Below are 17801 nucleotides of genomic sequence, written 5' to 3' on the forward strand. Positions count from 1 at the left end.
TGAATAGGTATAATAGAAAACTCTATAGACTTTCTATGAAAGGTGCTGCAGGAAAAATCGCAATGCATTTTTGCCACACTGTTTCCCGCAGCAGTTTTTGGCTGTGGCTTGCTACGTGGCTCGCTGGACTTTTTAATGAGAAAATTCTGTGTTACAAACTGGCAGAAACAAAATCTAAAAACATCATGAATTTAATATTATTTAATTAACCCATGTATTTCAGGCTTAAAAATATCAGTAGCATCAAATATTCTCAGACTAACGACTTCCAGTCTGGACATTTGTACTATCACAAATACCACTAACTTCAAGGGGCAGAACAAAAGCCAGACAATGAACCTTCCAGACATCACAATGATACAAAGTCAGATAACACAACCAAAACCAGCACAATACCCAATGGACTGGAAAAACCACTATGTGCAGTATTCCATGTACATCCTCCAGTCTCCTTTCCCTGAAGAACGCCCAGAAGCAAATTTGCTTCAACTGACAGATATCAGACGTCTCCAATGGAGATATTTATAATATACAGCCCATATCTTTTTTTCTTTTCCCCCCAAAAATCTGACAAGATATTTAAAAAACAAATATATTTTTTGTATCAGAATTTAAATTTTAATTTAAAATTTAAATTTTATTTTTTTGGATTTATTTGAGCCAGATAAAATTTATTGAAATAAAGTAAGGATTCCTTTAATTAAAAAAAAATATATATATATTTTAAAAAGATTCATTCTAATGATTTACATACTTTTAAATATTGTTTTTAAAATGATTAAAATCAATAACATTTATTTAGTTATTAGTCTGTGCTCGCAACTTCATCTGCGTGTTGTTGGTGTCGATGATCCACCTGCTCTGGCGTTTCGGCAGCTCTAAAGCTGTCCTGTTGCTGAACTTGTTCCTCACACCATGCCTGTGATTGTTCCGGCATCTCAGCAGCTCGCTGGGACGCCATATAATGAGCGTGTTCTTGGTGTCGATGATCCACCTGCTATGGCGTTTAGGCTGATCTAAGAGCCACTTGACACCTAGTTTACTCAATCCTCCTCAGCTTGAGGAGAAGTCTGTGACTTCTGGCTACCTTCATAGCTCTCGTTGTTTTAGAATTTTGTGATAAATTAGATTTTCTTTTTCCCGCATGTTTAAAATTGGGAAACTGCCAATTTGGATTAAAGGGGTTTTCCCATCCAGTGTGTCAGCACTGTCTGGAGCAGATCAGATAATATGCAAATGCATGTACAGAATCCACTGAGGGTTACCTGAGTGTTTACATAGAGAGATACCAGACCTGGCTTTATCAGAACCTGAGATAAGCTGCAACAAGAGCAGTGTAATATTGTTATGTGACCATAAATTCATAATAGTTGTGAGGCCATGTCATTTACTGGGATAAAAAGTAGACGATGTGTTTATCAAGGTTACTGGGATCAAAATTAATTGCGTGGTCTTAATTCCATTTGGTCCTTCTTGGGGTGCAGGCAAGCACCTTTACCCCGGGAAAAAAGAAATTTTTGTTGCATTTTAAATGTTAAATGCATAAGGCACGGGATGGAAATACTGCGATTTGGCCACGGCAGAAACACTATAGGAAAAATTGCGGAGCCTTACAGTAAGGGCAAAGTGGATGGGATTCAAGCGAATCCTATGCCTACTTTCCGGTAAAAACCGCAGTGCGGACACGCCATGATTTCCAAAGCTGCATGTCAAAACATTATGTCAATTATACCTAAGGAAACGCTGGCGGTTTCCCCATAGGTATAATTGTAACAAAGTCGGCAGAGGAAAACTCAGTAAACTTTCAGTCTTAAGTGCTGTGAGAAGAACCGTGATGCATTGCAGCCGCAGTTTTTCCGAGCCACACAAATCCAAACAAAAGAATTATAAGAGGTTCGCCAATCTCTAGCTGGGACTGCTTAAGGCCATTGGCCTACGTAGTGTAATTGCCATGGTTTGGCTGTTTACAGTATCTACAAAGTGGACGAGATTGCAAAAAAACATCCACTGCAATTTCAAAAAATGTTGTATTTTTGGTAAATCGCGGCAAGTCAATTATATCTACGGAAACGCTGATGTTTTCCGTATCGGTGTAATTGAAGCAGAGAGGGGAAAAAAACTCAATAAGTTTCTGCCAGAGTTTTTTCCGCTGCACTTTTTGGCTGTGGTTTACTACGTGCGGCTTAGCCTAACGCCACATTTTTTCATGTATTTTCTTGCCAGCTGAAAACACTGGGCCTGTGGCCTAAACCTTTGTCAAGTATCACAAACTTCATGCAGCAGATCAAAAGCCAGATGTTGAACAACAAACATGACTTGCATCTAGGGTTGAGCGATCGTGTTCGGTAAAGATCGGATTCCGATCGGCGATCGAGAAAATTTCACGATCATGATCAGAATTCCGAAAACGATCTTTTTAGGTGGGATCGAGATCGGTGATTATTTCCCACAATGCTTTGCTACTGGCCAAGCATTGTGGGAAAAGCTAACAATGTTAGCCTTCACACTGAGCATACGCTCCATTCATTCTGAGCGGAGTGTATACTCAGTGTGAAGGCTCTGCTGTGGTTCCATAGGAATGAATGGAAGCAGCCGGCACACAGCCTTAACCCCCTGCGCGCCGGCTGCGTCCATTCATTCTAATGGGAGACTAGATAACATCTCTAGTAACTACTTACCTGCAGAAATGGCTGGTCCGGTGCCCGGTGTTCTTGTTCTTCTTCACCTCGCTGCCCCCGCCTCCCGGGTTAGTGTTAAAGAGCTAGGAAGAAGGTGGGGATTGTGACTTAGGAGAGTGTGGGCGGGTACAGGGCAGTACCCACCCACACTCTCCTAACCCGCCCACAATCTCCTAACTTGGGAGGCAGGAGGCAGCGGGGCGAAGAAGAACCAGAACACTGGGCACCGGACCAGCCATCTCTGCAGGTAAGTGGACACCAGTGGGGACTAAGTAGCCAGAGGATTAAAAAAATAAATCCTCTGACTACTTAGTGATTCATTACACAGCATGCATTCTAACAATTAAAGTGTTCAATTGTTAGATTCCATGCTGTATAGTGAATAGGATTGTTTTTAAAATCCGATCTCCGATTAGTAAAAAAATCCCATTGACTTGCATTGGGATCGGAATTGGGATCGAGATCGGGTTCGAATGAAAAATGATCGGAAATCGGATTTCAAAATTGATCCTGAAAAGTCAAAATTGGCTCAAACCTACTTGCATCATATCGTGACTTCAAAGCCAGAGAACCAATTCCCAAAACCAACACAATACAGTCATTAGACTGGAAATACGACTATGTGGAATATCCCATGCACAATTTTCCTCGCCCTGAAGAATTTCAACAAGCAAATTTGTTTACGAAGGGTGGGAGCCACATCCAGTCCCCAGGGCACCAATGTTGTCCCTGCTTTCACTTTGTCTTCAAAAGACTCGACCTACAGAATTGGTAAGTTTAGGTTGTGGATAATTATTTCCCGTCTGGTCATGTATTTGGACAACATTGTACAGAAGGTAAGACAACCTTCCCTACATGACTTGTGTCACATCATGATATCAAAGCCAGATAAGACTAAAGCCAACACAATACACACAGTAGACTGGAAAAACAACGATGTGAAGCAGCAGATCAGAAGATGTGATCCCAAGCACATACACAACTTTCTGAAAAAATATGGATTGTGGATGTGCTTAGAATATTGCACATACCAGTTGTTTTTCTAATATACAGTGTGTATTGTGCTGGTTTTAGTGTTATCTGGCTTAGATACTATGAAGTGACGCAAGTCATGTCTGAACGTCCAATGACTATCTGTTCAAGTTTCTAATGCCTGACATAAACATGGTGTGTAGAGATGAGCGAGTAGTACTCGATCGAGTAGGTATTCAATCGAATACTACGGTATTCGAAATACTCGTACTCGATCGAGTTCCACTCGCTATTCGAATGGAAAAGTTCGATGCAGAACCAGCATTGATTGGCCGAATGCTATACAGTCGGCCAATCAACGCTGGTTCTTCTCCTACCTTTAGAAGTCTTCTCCGTGCAGCTTCCCCGCGGCGTCTTCCGGCTCTGAATTCACTCTGCCAGGCATCGGGCCTGGGCAGAGCCGACTGCGCATGTCCGCTTGTAGTGCGGGCATGCGCAGTCGGCTCTTCCCAGGCCCGATGCCTGGCAGAGTGAATGAAGAGCCGGAAGACGCCACGGGGACGCTGCAAGGAGAAGACTGCATGGAGGATCCAGCCCGACCCTCAATTTGATCGAATGTTGCCTACCCCTGAAACGAGCATTTTCCCCCCATAGACTATAATAGGGTTCGATATTCGATTTGAGTAGTCGAATATTGAGGGGCTACTCGAAACGAATATCGAACCTCGGACATTTTACTGTTCGTTCATCTCTAATGGTGTGGGGGAAGTAGCTTGGGAGAAGCAGTGATGTGGACTCAAACAGTCAAGAAAGGGACACAAAATGTGCAGCAAACTGGTTTACGTAGGAAAAAAAAACCAGGAAAATAAATAAACCTTGACTTCACGCACAAAATGAGAAAAACAAACTAAATGCATAACTTCAGGCAAAAACAAAATAAATCCCTGCTCGTCTGAGCCAATAAACAGAATGGATAACCTAACTATACGTGTAGATTACTGCCTGCCACATGAACAAAACAAGCACAATATTGTCTCACCGGACTAAGGCTGGTCTTACATGACCGTAGTGGATTTTGCGGTCCGCAAATTTCACTCAAAAAACTCATTCCGCCGACGTCCGTGTCCAACCACAAAGTGCATCCGCAAGGCTCCGTGTTCACCCGTTTTTTTGCGGATCCGCAAAAAAAACCACACACCCCCAATTGCAATGTTGACATCCACAAATGCGGATATACACTTTACATCCACAAAACTGCACGCGCCCATAGACTTGTATGGGACAGTCCATGCCGTAAAAACACGGCCATTATGGACATGCGGTATACTGTCCGGACCACGGTTACGGCACGCCACATCACGGACAAAATCTACGGTGGTGTAAGAGGCCGCATAGAAAACACTTGGTCCGCAAATGGTCTGCAATTTAAAACCCGCAATTGTGGACCATTTGCGGTCTAAAACTACGGTCGTGTAAGACCAGCCTAAGGGTTACGGGACAGAACCGTACACCTACTTTTGCCCCATGGAACTGCACTGGAACGCAGGAGCTGCAGCCTTTTCTGGCCCAGTAATGAGCCAAGGATCTACAACTGGGCTGAGGCCTACTCCACATCTGCCCTGGACCACACACGTGTCAGAAACCTGGGGCCTATATATCTGGACTCCAGCACTCTGCCTGACATCTTTTCACAATGGCCAGAGGGGAAGTTACTATCCACTGTCTAAACTTTCCCTTTCTATTGATAAGGCATTTCGAAGAACCAGCACAAAAACAGCGAAGAACATAAAGGTTGGGAATGGAAACTTTGTAGGACTACACATTAGAGATGAGTAGTACTCGATCGAGTACCACTCATTGTTTGAATGTAAAAGTTCGATGCAGAACCAGCGTTGATTGGCAGAATGCTATACAGTCGGCCAATCAACGCTGGTTCTTCTCCTACCTTTAGAAGTCTTCTCCGTGCAGCTTCCCCGCAGCATCTTCCGGCTCTGAGTTCACTCTGCCAGGTATAATTTGATCGAACGTTGCCTACCCCTGAAACAAGCATTTTCCCCCCTATAGAATATAATAGGGTTCAATATTGGATTCGAGTAGTGGAATATTGAGGGGCTACTCGAAACGAATATCGAACCTCGGACATTTTACTGTTCACTAATCTCTACTACACATGGTCTAAGAAAGTAAAAATATAGATAAAATACATAAAAAAATAAGTAAATACGTAGATAAGATGAATTTCTATTTTTATTAGATAAAAGTCTATACTGTAACAGTCAACAGTTTTTTACTTTTATTTTCTGAATTTTAGATTCAAGACTTAAAATCTATGAGGGAACACTTATGGGATTAAAAGTATTCATGATAAAAAAAATCCTGAATTAATTCCTCTAAATCATAGATGTAAGAGGGGAAAAATAGCCCCCAAACTACCCCTCTTTATACCAGAGAATGCCCATCTTCATAAAATCCCCCCCCCCCCCCTTTTATATTGTGTTATATATTACATTATTGGTATTAAGCTCACTTCTGAACACCTGATAGAATTGTACATAGTTTTTTTTTGTTTTGTTTTTTCATATGGCCCCCCAAAAAAACAGTAATTATAGCTAATGATAACATATTTACCCCAAAATGTGGCAAATTAAAGTACAACGTGTCGGACAAAGAATAATGCCGCAAATGGCTTTGTCAACCAAAAAGTAAAGAACTTAAGAGTTTTTGAAAACGTAGATGCAAAAATATAACTGTTGCCAAACCCTAACACCCAAACTATCCTTGTGTACATAAAGGGTTAATGTGAATCAAAAATGACGATTTCACACTCAATAAATGAAGCTGACAGTCAAGATTGTCCAATTAAAGGAAAGCTGTGGACGTGTATGAAGTGTTGCACATAGTGGTATTTCCAGTCTTTGGTGCATTGTCTGGTTTTAGTGCTTTCTGGGATTACACTCATGGTGTGACACAAGTCATGTACACGAGATTCAGGGGGTTTCTTGTTGCCCTCAGGCTTGTGTCTCATGAGAAAAACCTGTCCCCTCCATATATCTCTGACCTCATCTCCCGCTACCTGCCCACATGTAACCTCAGATCCTCCAATGACCTCCTGCTCCGCTCTGCCCTCATCCGCTCCTCATACAACCGTCTCCAAGATTTCTCCCGTGCATCCCCCATACTCTGGAACTCCTTACCAAGACACATAAGACTGACCCCCACAATCACAGGATTCAAGAAGGCCCTGAAGACTCCCCTATTCAGGAAGGCCTACACCCCCCAATAACACTATCACCGCACTACCATCTGTACAGTCTCCCCCCCACCTCCTGTCTCTACCCCCCTTCCCTCATAGACTGTAAGCCCTCGCGGGCAGGGCCCTCTACCCCACTGTGCCAGTCAGTCATTGTTAGCATTATATCTACCAGTATATTCTGTGTACTGTATGTAACCCCCAAATGTAAAGCACCATGGAATTAATATAATAATGTACAGCACCATGGAATTAATATAATAATGTACAGCACCATGGAAGTAATATAATAATGTACAGCACCATGGGATTAATATAATAATGTACAGCACCATGGAATTAATATAATAATGTACAGCACCATGGGATTAATATAATAATGTACAGCACCATGGGATTAATATAATAATGTACAGCACCATGGGATTAATATAATAATGTACAGCACCATGGAATTAATATAATAATGTACAGCACCATGGAATTAATATAATAATGTACAGCACCATGGAATTAATATAATAATGTACAGCACCATGGAAGTAATATAATAATGTACAGCACCATGGAATTAATATAATAATGTACAGCACCATGGAATTAATATAATAATTAGAGATGAGCGAACAGTGTTCTATCGAACACATGTTCGATCGGATATCAGGGTGTTCGCCATGTTCGAATCGAATCGAACACCGCGTGGTAAAGTGCGCCAAAATTCGATTCCCCTCCCACCTTCCCTGGCGCCTTTTTTGCACCAATAACAGCGCAGGGGAGGTGGGACAGGAACTACGACACCGGGGGCATTGAAAAAAATTTGAAAAAGTCATTGGCTGCCGAAATCAGGTGACCTCCATTTTAGACGAATAGTGGATTTCAAATCCGGGTCATATGAGAATGTGAACTTTGTGACTATGAGACAGGGATAGCTGTACAGGCAGGGATAGCTAGGGATAACCTTTATTTAGGGGGGAATGTTATTAAAAATAACTTTTTGGGGCTCTATCGGGTGTGTAATTGTGATTTTTGTGAGATAAACTTTTTCCCATAGGGATGCATTGGCCAGCGCTGATTGGCCGAATTCCGTACTCTGGCCAATCAGTGCTGGCCAATGCATTCTATTAGCTTGATGAAGCAGAGTGTGCACAAGGGTTCAAGCACACCCTCGGCTCTGATGTAGCAGAGCCGAGGCTGCACAAGGGTTCAAGCGCACCCTCGGCTCTGATGTAGGAGAGCCGAGGGTGCACTTGAACCCTTGTGCACCCTCAGCTCTGCTACATCAGAGCCGAGGGTGCGCTTGAACCCTTGTGCACACTCTGCTTCATCAAGCTAATAGAATGCATTGGCCAGCGCTGATTGGCCAATGTATTCTATTAGCCTGATGAAGTAGAGCTGAATGTGTGTGCTAAGCACACACATTCAGCTCTACTTCATCGGGCTAATAGAATGCATTGGCCAGCGCTGATTGGCCAGAGTACGGAACTCGACCAATCAGCGCTGGCTCTGCTGGAGGAGGCGGAGTCTAAGATCGCTCCACACCAGTCTCCATTCAGGTCCGACCTTAGACTCCGCCTCCTCCGGCAGAGCCAGCGCTGATTGGCCGAAGGCTGGCCAATGCATTCCTATGCGAATGCAGAGACTTAGCAGTGCTGAGTCAGTTTTGCTCAACTACACATCTGATGCACACTCGGCACTGCTACATCAGATGTAGCAATCTGATGTAGCAGAGCCGAGGGTGTACTAGAACCCCTGTGCAAACTCAGTTCACGCTAATAGAATGCATTGGCCAGCGCTGATTGGCCAATGCATTCTATTAGCCCGATGAAGTAGAGCTGAATGTGTGTGCTAAGCACACACATTCAGCACTGCTTCATCACGCCAATGCAATGCATTAGCCAGTGCTGATTGGCCGAATTCCGTACTCTGGCCAATCAGCGCTGGCTCTGCTGGAGGAGGCGGAGTCTAAGGTCGGACCTGAATGGAGACTGGTGTGGAGCGATCTTAGACTCCGCCTCCTCCAGCAGAGCCAGCGCTGATTGGCCGAATTCCGTACTCTGGCCAATCAGCACTGGCTAATGCATTGTATTGGCGTGATGAAGCAGTGCTGAATGTGTGTGCTTAGCACACACATTCAGCTCTACTTCATCGGGCTAATAGAATGCATTGGCCAGCGCTGATTGGCCAGAGTACGGAATTCGGCCAATCAGCGCTGGCTCTGCTGGAGGAGGCGGAGTCTAAGATCGCTCCACACCAGTCTCCATTCAGGTCCGACCTTAGACTCCGCCTCCTCCAGCAGAGCCAGCGCTGATTGGCCGAATTCCGTACTCTGGCCAATCAGCACTGGCTAATGCATTGTATTGGCGTGATGAAGCAGTGCTGAATGTGTGTGCTTAGCACACACATTCAGCTCTACTTCATCGGGCTAATAGAATGCATTGGCCAGCGCTGATTGGCCGAATTCCGTACTCTGGCCAATCAGCACTGGCTAATGCATTGTATTGGCGTGATGAAGCAGTGCTGAATGTGTGTGCTTAACACACACATTCAGCTCTACTTCATCGGGCTAATAGAATGCATTGGCCAATCAGCGCTGGCCAATGCATTCTATTAGCGTGAACTGAGTTTGCACAGGGGTTCTAGTGCACCCTCGGCTCTACTACATCAGATTGCTACATCTGATGTAGCAGTGCCGAGTGTGCATCAGATGTGTAGTTGAGCAAAACTGACTCAGCACTGCTAAGTCTGCATTCGCATAGGAATGCATTGGCCAGCCTTCGGCCAATCAGCGCTGGCTCTGCCGGAGGAGGCGGAGTCTAAGGTCGGACCTGAATGGAGACTGGTGTGGAGCGATCTTAGACTCCGCCTCCTCCAGCAGAGCCAGCGCTGATTGGTCGAGTTCCGTACTCTGGCCAATCAGCGCTGGCCAATGCATTTCTATGGGGAAAAGTTAGCTTGCGAAAATCGCAAACTGACAGGGATTTCCATGAAATAAAGTGACTTTTATGCCCCCAGACATGCTTCCCCTGCTGTCCCAGTGTCATTCCAGGGTGTTGGTATCATTTCCTGGGGTGTCATAGTGGACTTGGTGACCCTCCAGACACGAATTTGGGTTTCCCCCTTAACGAGTTTATGTTCCCCATAGACTATAATGGGGTTCGAAACCCATTCGAACACTCGAACAGTGAGCGGCTGTTCGAATCGAATTTCGAACCTCGAACATTTTAGTGTTCGCTCATCTCTAATAATAATGTAAAGCACCATGGAAGTAATATAATAATGTGCAGCACCATGGAATTAATATAATAATGTACAGCACCATGGAATTAATATAATAATGTACAGAGCACCATGGGATTAATATAATAATGTACAGCACCAAGGAATTAATATAATAATGTACAGCACCATGGAAGTAATATAATAATGTACATCACCATGGAATTAATATAATAATGTAAAGCACCATGGAATTAATATAATAATGTACAGCACCATGGAATTAATATAATAATGTACAGCACCATGGAATTAATATAATAATGTACAGCACCATGTAATTAATATAATAATGTACAGCACTATGGAAGTAATATAATAATACACAGAACCATGGACTTAATATAATAATGTACAGAGCACCATGGAATTAATATAATAATGTACAGAGCACCATGGAATTAATATAATAATGTACAGCACTATGGAAGTAATATAATAATATACAGAACCATGGAATTAATATAGTAATGTACAGCACCATGGAATTAATATAATAATGTACAGCACTATGGAATTAATATAATAATGTGCAGCACTATGGAATTAATGCTGCTATATAAATAAATAATAATAATAATAATAATAATAATAATAATAATAATAAATAATAATGGAAAGGCAGAAAGTTATTCTGTACAGGGAATTAGGCCGGGTTCACTCGGGGCATTTTGGTCTGGAATCTGAGGCGGAGGCCGCTTCAGATTCTGGACCAAAAAAAAGGGTAGCTGCGTCTGGATGCCGGTGCAGTGCTCCAGCATCCAGTCGCGCACTCCGCTCCGGATTAGGCCCAAATGAATGGATCTAGTCGGGAGGGAGTGTCTACAGGTGGATGTTGCGAGGCGAATCCGCCTTAAAAAATGAGCATGACAATTCTTTTTTCCGGGAGCTGGAAAAAAAGAATTGATTTCAATATGAGCCGTTTTTTTGGTCAGGATTTTGAAGCCAATTTCGCCTCAAAATCCTGACCAAAATACCCTGTCTGAACTCTTAGTCACATGACCTAAGTAAATAGTAAAAAAAAAAAATTGTGAAATTCAATGTAACTATTAATTTAAATAGATTTGTCGGTAATGATTTTAAAATGCATTTTTATTTTATATGTTTTCATACTATTATTTGACAAACTTTTCAATAAATATCTTCTCTATATTTGTAAACTTGAAATAATCTTTAGCTGATTTATTTAAAAAAAATCTTATTAGAGTAAAAAATAAAGTCTAAAATATTTTTATTTACAAATATATATATATATATATATATATATATATATATATATATATATATATATTTATTTATTTATTTATTTATTTTTTAAGCCAATTTTGATCTTCAGGACCAGAACAATGGTTTAATTTTTATTTCTTTCTGCTAGTTAAGACTAGAGATGAGTGAACAGTAAAATGTTCGAGGTTCGTTATTCGTTTCGAGTAGCCCCTCAATATTCGACTATTTGAATTGAATATCGAACCCTATTATAGTCTATGGGGGGAAAATGTCCACGAGTGAGGGTCGGGCTGGATCCTCCGAGAAGTCTTCTCCTTGCAGTGTCCCCGCGGCATCTTCCGGCTCTGAATTCACTCTGTCAGGCATCGGGCCTGGGCAGAGCCAACTGCTCATGCCCGCACTACAAGCGCACATGTGCAGTCGGCTCTGCCCAGGCCCGATGCCTGGCAGAGTGAATGAAGAGCCGGAAGACGCCGCGGGGAAGCTGCACGGAGAAGACTTCTAAAGGTAGGAGAAGAACCAGCATTGATTGGCCGACTGTATAGCATTCGTCCAATCAATGATGGTTCTGCATCGAACTTTTACATTCGAATAGCGAGTGGTACTCGATCGAGTATGAGTATTTCGAATACCGTAGTTGTAGCTGTAAGAGATTTTATTTTTTTAGGATGAATTGTATTTTATATAAGGTTCATTTTAGCAAAATGCATTAAAAAAAAAATTCAGCTGTTTTTATTTATTTTTTTTAATGGACTCTGATCCTTTCACGGAAATTCTCTAAGACGAAATCAAACTAGCGCCCCCTCAGTTTCTACTTTACAGCATTTTTGTCATATAGACTGAACATTAAATTAAATTTACAATAGATTTTTTAAGACTTTTCAATTAAATTATTATTTTTGAATACAAAATATTACATATTATTGATATTTCGATATCGGAAAAATTTGATCTAAATATAAAAATATATGTGTAAGTATAGATATATATATATCTATATATATATATATATATATATATATATATATATAGATAGATAGATAGATATATAGATATATATATATCTATATATATATATATATTACAGAAGTTTAAACTATTTCTATTCACATACGTTTTTATAGATTTTTTTAGATCTAATGTATATTAAAAATATATTCTATTGCTAAAACAAATTCTAAAAAAAAATTCTATTGCTCAAAAAACAAGCATGAAACCATATCAAAGTCATTAAAACATCAAAGTATACAGAGATAAACTGAATTGTTATTGGCTGGTTATAAAGCCTGATCCTGAGGCGTCTCTGCCACCCGACCAACAGGTTTCGGACTCCACCCTTGTACATGGGGCTACAAAAAGTGAAGACGGAAGGAGTAGAACATTGTCCTCAGCTCAAGGGAAGGTGATCACCTCTGGATATACGGAGTAAGTTCTGCACCAAGATTGTGTGTCCTAATTTTTTTATTCCATTTCAAATTTTACAAAAATGTACTTTTTCTTTAGAATTTTTTTTTAAGGAATCTGTGGTTTTCTTTACATATAACAATATAAAATGCACAAGTTATTTTAATATCTTCATCTATTAACTATAATACCATAAAACCTGAAATTTCCTCACTGTGGAACTATTAAAGGATTATCTTATCTTATCTTATCTTATCTTATTAACATACTGTAAAATTAGAAATATTTACTAAAAAAAAAATTGATTTATTTTCATTTCTACAATTCAGGAATTGAACCAGGACAGCCATGAACCTGTGGAGATGTCTCTTATTACTGAGCCTTTATTTCCACCAAACTACATCACTGGTGAGTACATTAAACTAGAATGCTAAGTTCACACTGAGTTTTTTGGCCAGGATTTTGAGACCATAAAAATCCTGACCAAAAAGACGGCTCCCATTGAAATCAATGGAAGCCACTCAGGTCTTTTTTCCGGGAGCCGTTTCTCCCTGCTCCCGAAAAAAAGAAGCGAGGTGTTCATTCTTCAGGCCGTTTCGCCTCGCGATTCGGCCTGAAGACACGACCTGCTCCGGACTAGGCCCATTCACTGGGCCTAATCCGTAGTGGAGTGCGCGGCTGGATGCCGGTGCAGTGAACCTGCTTTCCGTCGCAGCTACCCGGTTTTTGGTCTGGAACCTGAGGCGGCCTCCAGCTCAGGATCCAAACAAAAAAACTCCATCTGAACTTATCCTTTGGAATTGAAACCAAATTTATGTTAAAAATTTTTCCAATTTTGTAAACTTTTGTGAATTTTACTTGAATCGAAATAGATCTAGTTATACCTATCTAGTTATACCTATTATGTTTAATTGTGACAAAACTGTTAATTTTGAAAAAAAAAATCAATCATTTTGGAAGCTTCACACTTTATTTCAAATTACCAGCTAAATCATAAATAACCCCTATTGTCTTTGTGATTCCAGGCTCAATCTCAAGTCATTCAAGGTAAGACAATATAAAAATTTTAAAATTTTATTTCAAAAGTAGAATTCTATCTATACATGAAATAGTCCTAAAATATATCAAATCATAAGAATGTGATATTTATGCAAATAATTGGTTTCCATTGACTTTATTTATTTCACTACTTATTTTCGGTAGGCCACGACTGCTCCGACATATGGCAAGGAAATAACGGCACTGCCAGTGGAATTTACTGGATAAAGCCAAAAAGCGCTAACTATTCTTTTCCGGTAAGACAATCCGAGAATCCCAGCAGTTATTTAGGCTAAGGCCCCAATTACAATTTTTGGATGTAATTGATCTTTTTGATATCTACTCTATTATTCAGTCTTAGAGTAAAACAAACAATAAGATTTACAATTCTGATTAGAGATGAGCGAACACTAAAATTTCCGAGGTTCGAAATCTGATTCGAACAGCCACACACTGTTCGGCTGTTCGAACGGATTTCGAACCCCATTATAGTCTATGGGGGAAATGCTCATTTCAGGGGTAGGCAAAATTCGATAAAATTATACTTACCAAGTCCACAAGTGACGGTCGGGCTGGATTCCCCTTGAAGTCTACTCCCGGCGCAGCGCCCCCACGGCGTATTCCGGCTAGAATTCACTCTGCCTAGGTATTGGGGCCTAGGCAGAGCCGACTGCGCATGCGCACTCGGCTCTGCCTGGCCTGACATCTGAACAGAGCCGATTGCGCATGCGGGGGCATGCCTGCACATGCGTAGTCGGCTCTGTCTAGGCCAGATGCCTAGGCAGAGTGAATTCCAGCCGGAAGACGCCGTGGGGACGCTGCACGGAGAAGACTTCTAAAGGTAAGAGAAGAACCAGCGTTGATTGGCAGAATGTATAGCATTCTTCCAATCAACGCTGGTTCTGCATCGAACCTTAAATTTCGAACAGCTAGTAGTGTTCGATCGAGTACGAGTATCTCGAATACCGAAGTATTCGCTCGAACACCCACTCGCTCATCTCTAATTCTGATATTTCTGCTCCCATTTTAGGTCTACTGTGAAATGTCGGAAAATGGTGGCTGGACTCTTATACAAAGACACGATGGAACGGACGGGCTAAGCTTCGATAGTACGTGGGAAGAGTATGAGAAGGGATTTGGTCAACTTGAAGGTAAATAAGATGATATCATGACAAAAGTGATCATCTGGGTTGGGATTAGAATTTTTTTTTGTTAGAGACAGAAACTCTCTTTTGTAGCATGTACTGTTTTCGGTATCATAATGGAAATTGAGGTGTAAAAGATTTAGAATATGCAAATGGTTATGAAAGGATTGGTCCCTAAAGGGTTAATCTGACCTCGGTCTCTCCCTAAGGAGTGACGATATCCCCTTAACCCTGTCTCAGCCTCTCACCTCTACCAGGTTAGTCTTCTCTACACCGGGCTGACGAGATGCAATAACATTGAAACGGCCGTCCTCGGTTGAGAGACTATACCTGGTAATAATCTCAGCATCATTGCAAAACAAAGGCCTCTTGGAAGGTCGAGCATGATACTAAAGGGAGCAAACCTTTATTGGGCCATATCACTGAGATTCTGTCTTCCTAATTACATCAGGGAAGACAGGCTTGCACATTCCAGTGAGCGCCCTCTATTGGTTTGCAACACTGTGGCACCTGACTTCCTAATTACATCATGGAAGACAGATTTGCATATTCTTCCCATGGTCTCAGTCTTTGATGGCTGAGATGGGATTTTCTCTGTCTCCTCTTCCCTGAAGTGGTTGGAAGCCACTGAGATACCACAATGTGGCTGTACGATGCTGTTTTTGTAAAGCCCAAAGAGGTAAATACTAGTAAAAGTGAAAGTGTCAAGTTAATCTTTCTTACTCATATAAAAGTACATCTTGAGTCTGATAATACCGGAGCTATTCGTAAAGAGAAACTCTCCATTCTGAATTATGGAAGGGGGTCCTAAACAAAGGTTGCCCCGCTATTCATGTCTTACAGGGATTCTACCATTAAAATCAAATTTTTTTCTCGCTAACACATAGGAATAGCCTTAAGAAAGGCTATTTGTCTCCTACCTTTAGATGTCTTCTCCGCGCCCCCATTCCGTAGAAATCCTGGTTTTTGCCGGTATGCAAATAAGTTCTCTTGCAGCACTGGGAGCGGGCCCCAGCGCTCAAACAGCACTGGGGGCGTCCCCAATGCTGCGAGAGAACTCTCCAGTGCTGCCTCCGTCTTCTTCAGGAACGGGCTCTTCATGTGTCTTCTTCCAGGGGTTGGCTTCAAACTACTAGCCCTCGGGCAAAGCCAACTCCGCATGCTCGCTGTCCACAAAAAAATGGCCACTTACAATACTGTGTACACATTCGTTATTCCATTTGGGGAGTCCCCCGAACGGAATACCGAACGCATTGACACGGGATTAGCAAAGAAACCACATGAACCCCATAGAATATAATCAAGTCCGTGTGTTTTCTGCGTGGTGTCCATCTGAATCATGTGGAGAGAAAAGTACTTCTTGTAGCACTTTTCTCCCCACATGATTCGTGTGGACACCGCAAAGAAAACACATGGACCCCATTATAGTCTATGGGGTCCCTGTGGTTTCTTTGCTAACCGCTTTTTAATGCATTCGGTATTCCATTCTGGGAGTCCCCAAGTGGACTCCCCGAACGTAATACCGAATGCAGATGTGAACCAGGCCTTAGTTTCTTTCCTCCATATAACCAACTCTTTTTGTTGTTCCAGGTGAACATTGGCTCGGCCTTGAGTACATACACGCCCTGACCCACCAGCCCGGCCGACCCTCCAAACTGCATATCAGCCTTGGGGACTTTGATGACTATGAAGCCTATGCAGAATATGGTTCCTTTAGTGTAGGAAATGCGGAAAACTCCTATAACCTGTTGGTTGGAAATTACTCGGGTACAGCAGGTGAGTGGATACAGAATAAATATATAAAAATGGTCAAAACTAAATATTATACAGCAAAATATCATCAAAAAGATGTAAAATATACAATGTTTTTTTCCATTGTAGGAGACGCCTTCCTTGGAGATGCGGAGATTAATGGCACCGACCAGTACGGCAACTCATTCAGCGCTCAGGATGTCGCCAATGACAACTGTCACCCAGAATGTGGGGTTGGGGATACAATGTATCTCAGCTGCAGTGAGCTATTCCAAGCAGGCTGGTGGTTTAACGCCTGCGGATCGGCAAATCTGAACGGCGTATGGCGCACCCCACCGAGACATAGATATAGGACCTCATCTGTCTTATGGCCGACGTGGAGACCCAACGAGTCCTTGAAATTCAGCAAAATGTATCTGATTCACCATTAGAGGGATGCTGATGTTCCAATGCATTCCCTAATATACAGTATTAAGCATTCAATTTTTTTGTAAATATATTCTGGAATTTTTGATGTTTGTTATATATAAAACATAAAACTAAAATGTATCGTAGAAATTTATGTCTTTAATTCAAAGAAGAAATTTAGGGTGATCATCTATCGTCACATAAACCTATGTAACCATATGGACACAATGACTTAGACTATGTTTCCGCATCTCAACATACAGAATAAATAGCAAAGCTGTGAATCCCTACAATCCCTACATAAAGATGGGGTTGAGGGGATATCGTCACTCCATAGGGACAGACCACCATTTAGGTGTGTGGAGTCTTATTAAGCCATGAACACTCCACTGCAAAGGAACATGGGAAGAATATGCAAATCTGACTTCCATGATGTAATTAGGATTCCAGTGCCTCCAGTATGCACACCAATAGAGGGCGCTGACTGAGAATGTGCAACCCTGTCTAAGCCTCTCACCTCTGCCAGATCAGTCCTCTCTGCGCCAAGCTGACGAGATGCAAGTACATCGAAACAGCTGTCCTTGGCTGAGAAGACTATATCTGGTATAATCCCAACATCATTGCAAATAAAGGCCTCTGAGTAGGTCGGCA

The 17801-nt window shown here is 41.8% G+C and overlaps 1 protein-coding gene across 1 annotated transcript; it reads left to right on the top strand.

Annotated features, from left to right (window-relative positions):
- Positions 1–13155: 13155 nt before the first annotated feature.
- Positions 13156–17173, top strand: LOC142213434 (fibrinogen-like protein 1). Its single transcript, XM_075281749.1, has 6 exons — positions 13156–13215; positions 13833–13854; positions 14011–14102; positions 14876–14996; positions 16581–16766; positions 16872–17173. Exons 1-6 carry the CDS (start codon positions 13156–13158, stop codon positions 17171–17173), a joined length of 783 nt encoding a protein of 260 aa, XP_075137850.1.
- The last annotated feature ends 628 nt before the right edge of the window (positions 17174–17801 follow it).

Source organism: Leptodactylus fuscus, chromosome 7, assembly GCF_031893055.1.
Source record: "Leptodactylus fuscus isolate aLepFus1 chromosome 7, aLepFus1.hap2, whole genome shotgun sequence".
Classification (NCBI taxonomy): Eukaryota; Metazoa; Chordata; class Amphibia; order Anura; family Leptodactylidae; genus Leptodactylus; species Leptodactylus fuscus.

Excerpts from the sequence above, each read along its gene's own strand:
- LOC142213434 (XM_075281749.1), top strand. The coding sequence starts at position 13,156 with ATGAACCTGTGGAGATGTCTCTTATTACTGAGCCTTTATTTCCACCAA. Across the intron at positions 13,855-14,010 it reads TCAATCTCAAGTCATTCAAG|GCCACGACTGCTCCGACATA; the intron begins GTAAGACAATAT and ends TATTTTCGGTAG. Across the intron at positions 16,767-16,871 it reads AAATTACTCGGGTACAGCAG|GAGACGCCTTCCTTGGAGAT; the intron begins GTGAGTGGATAC and ends TTTCCATTGTAG.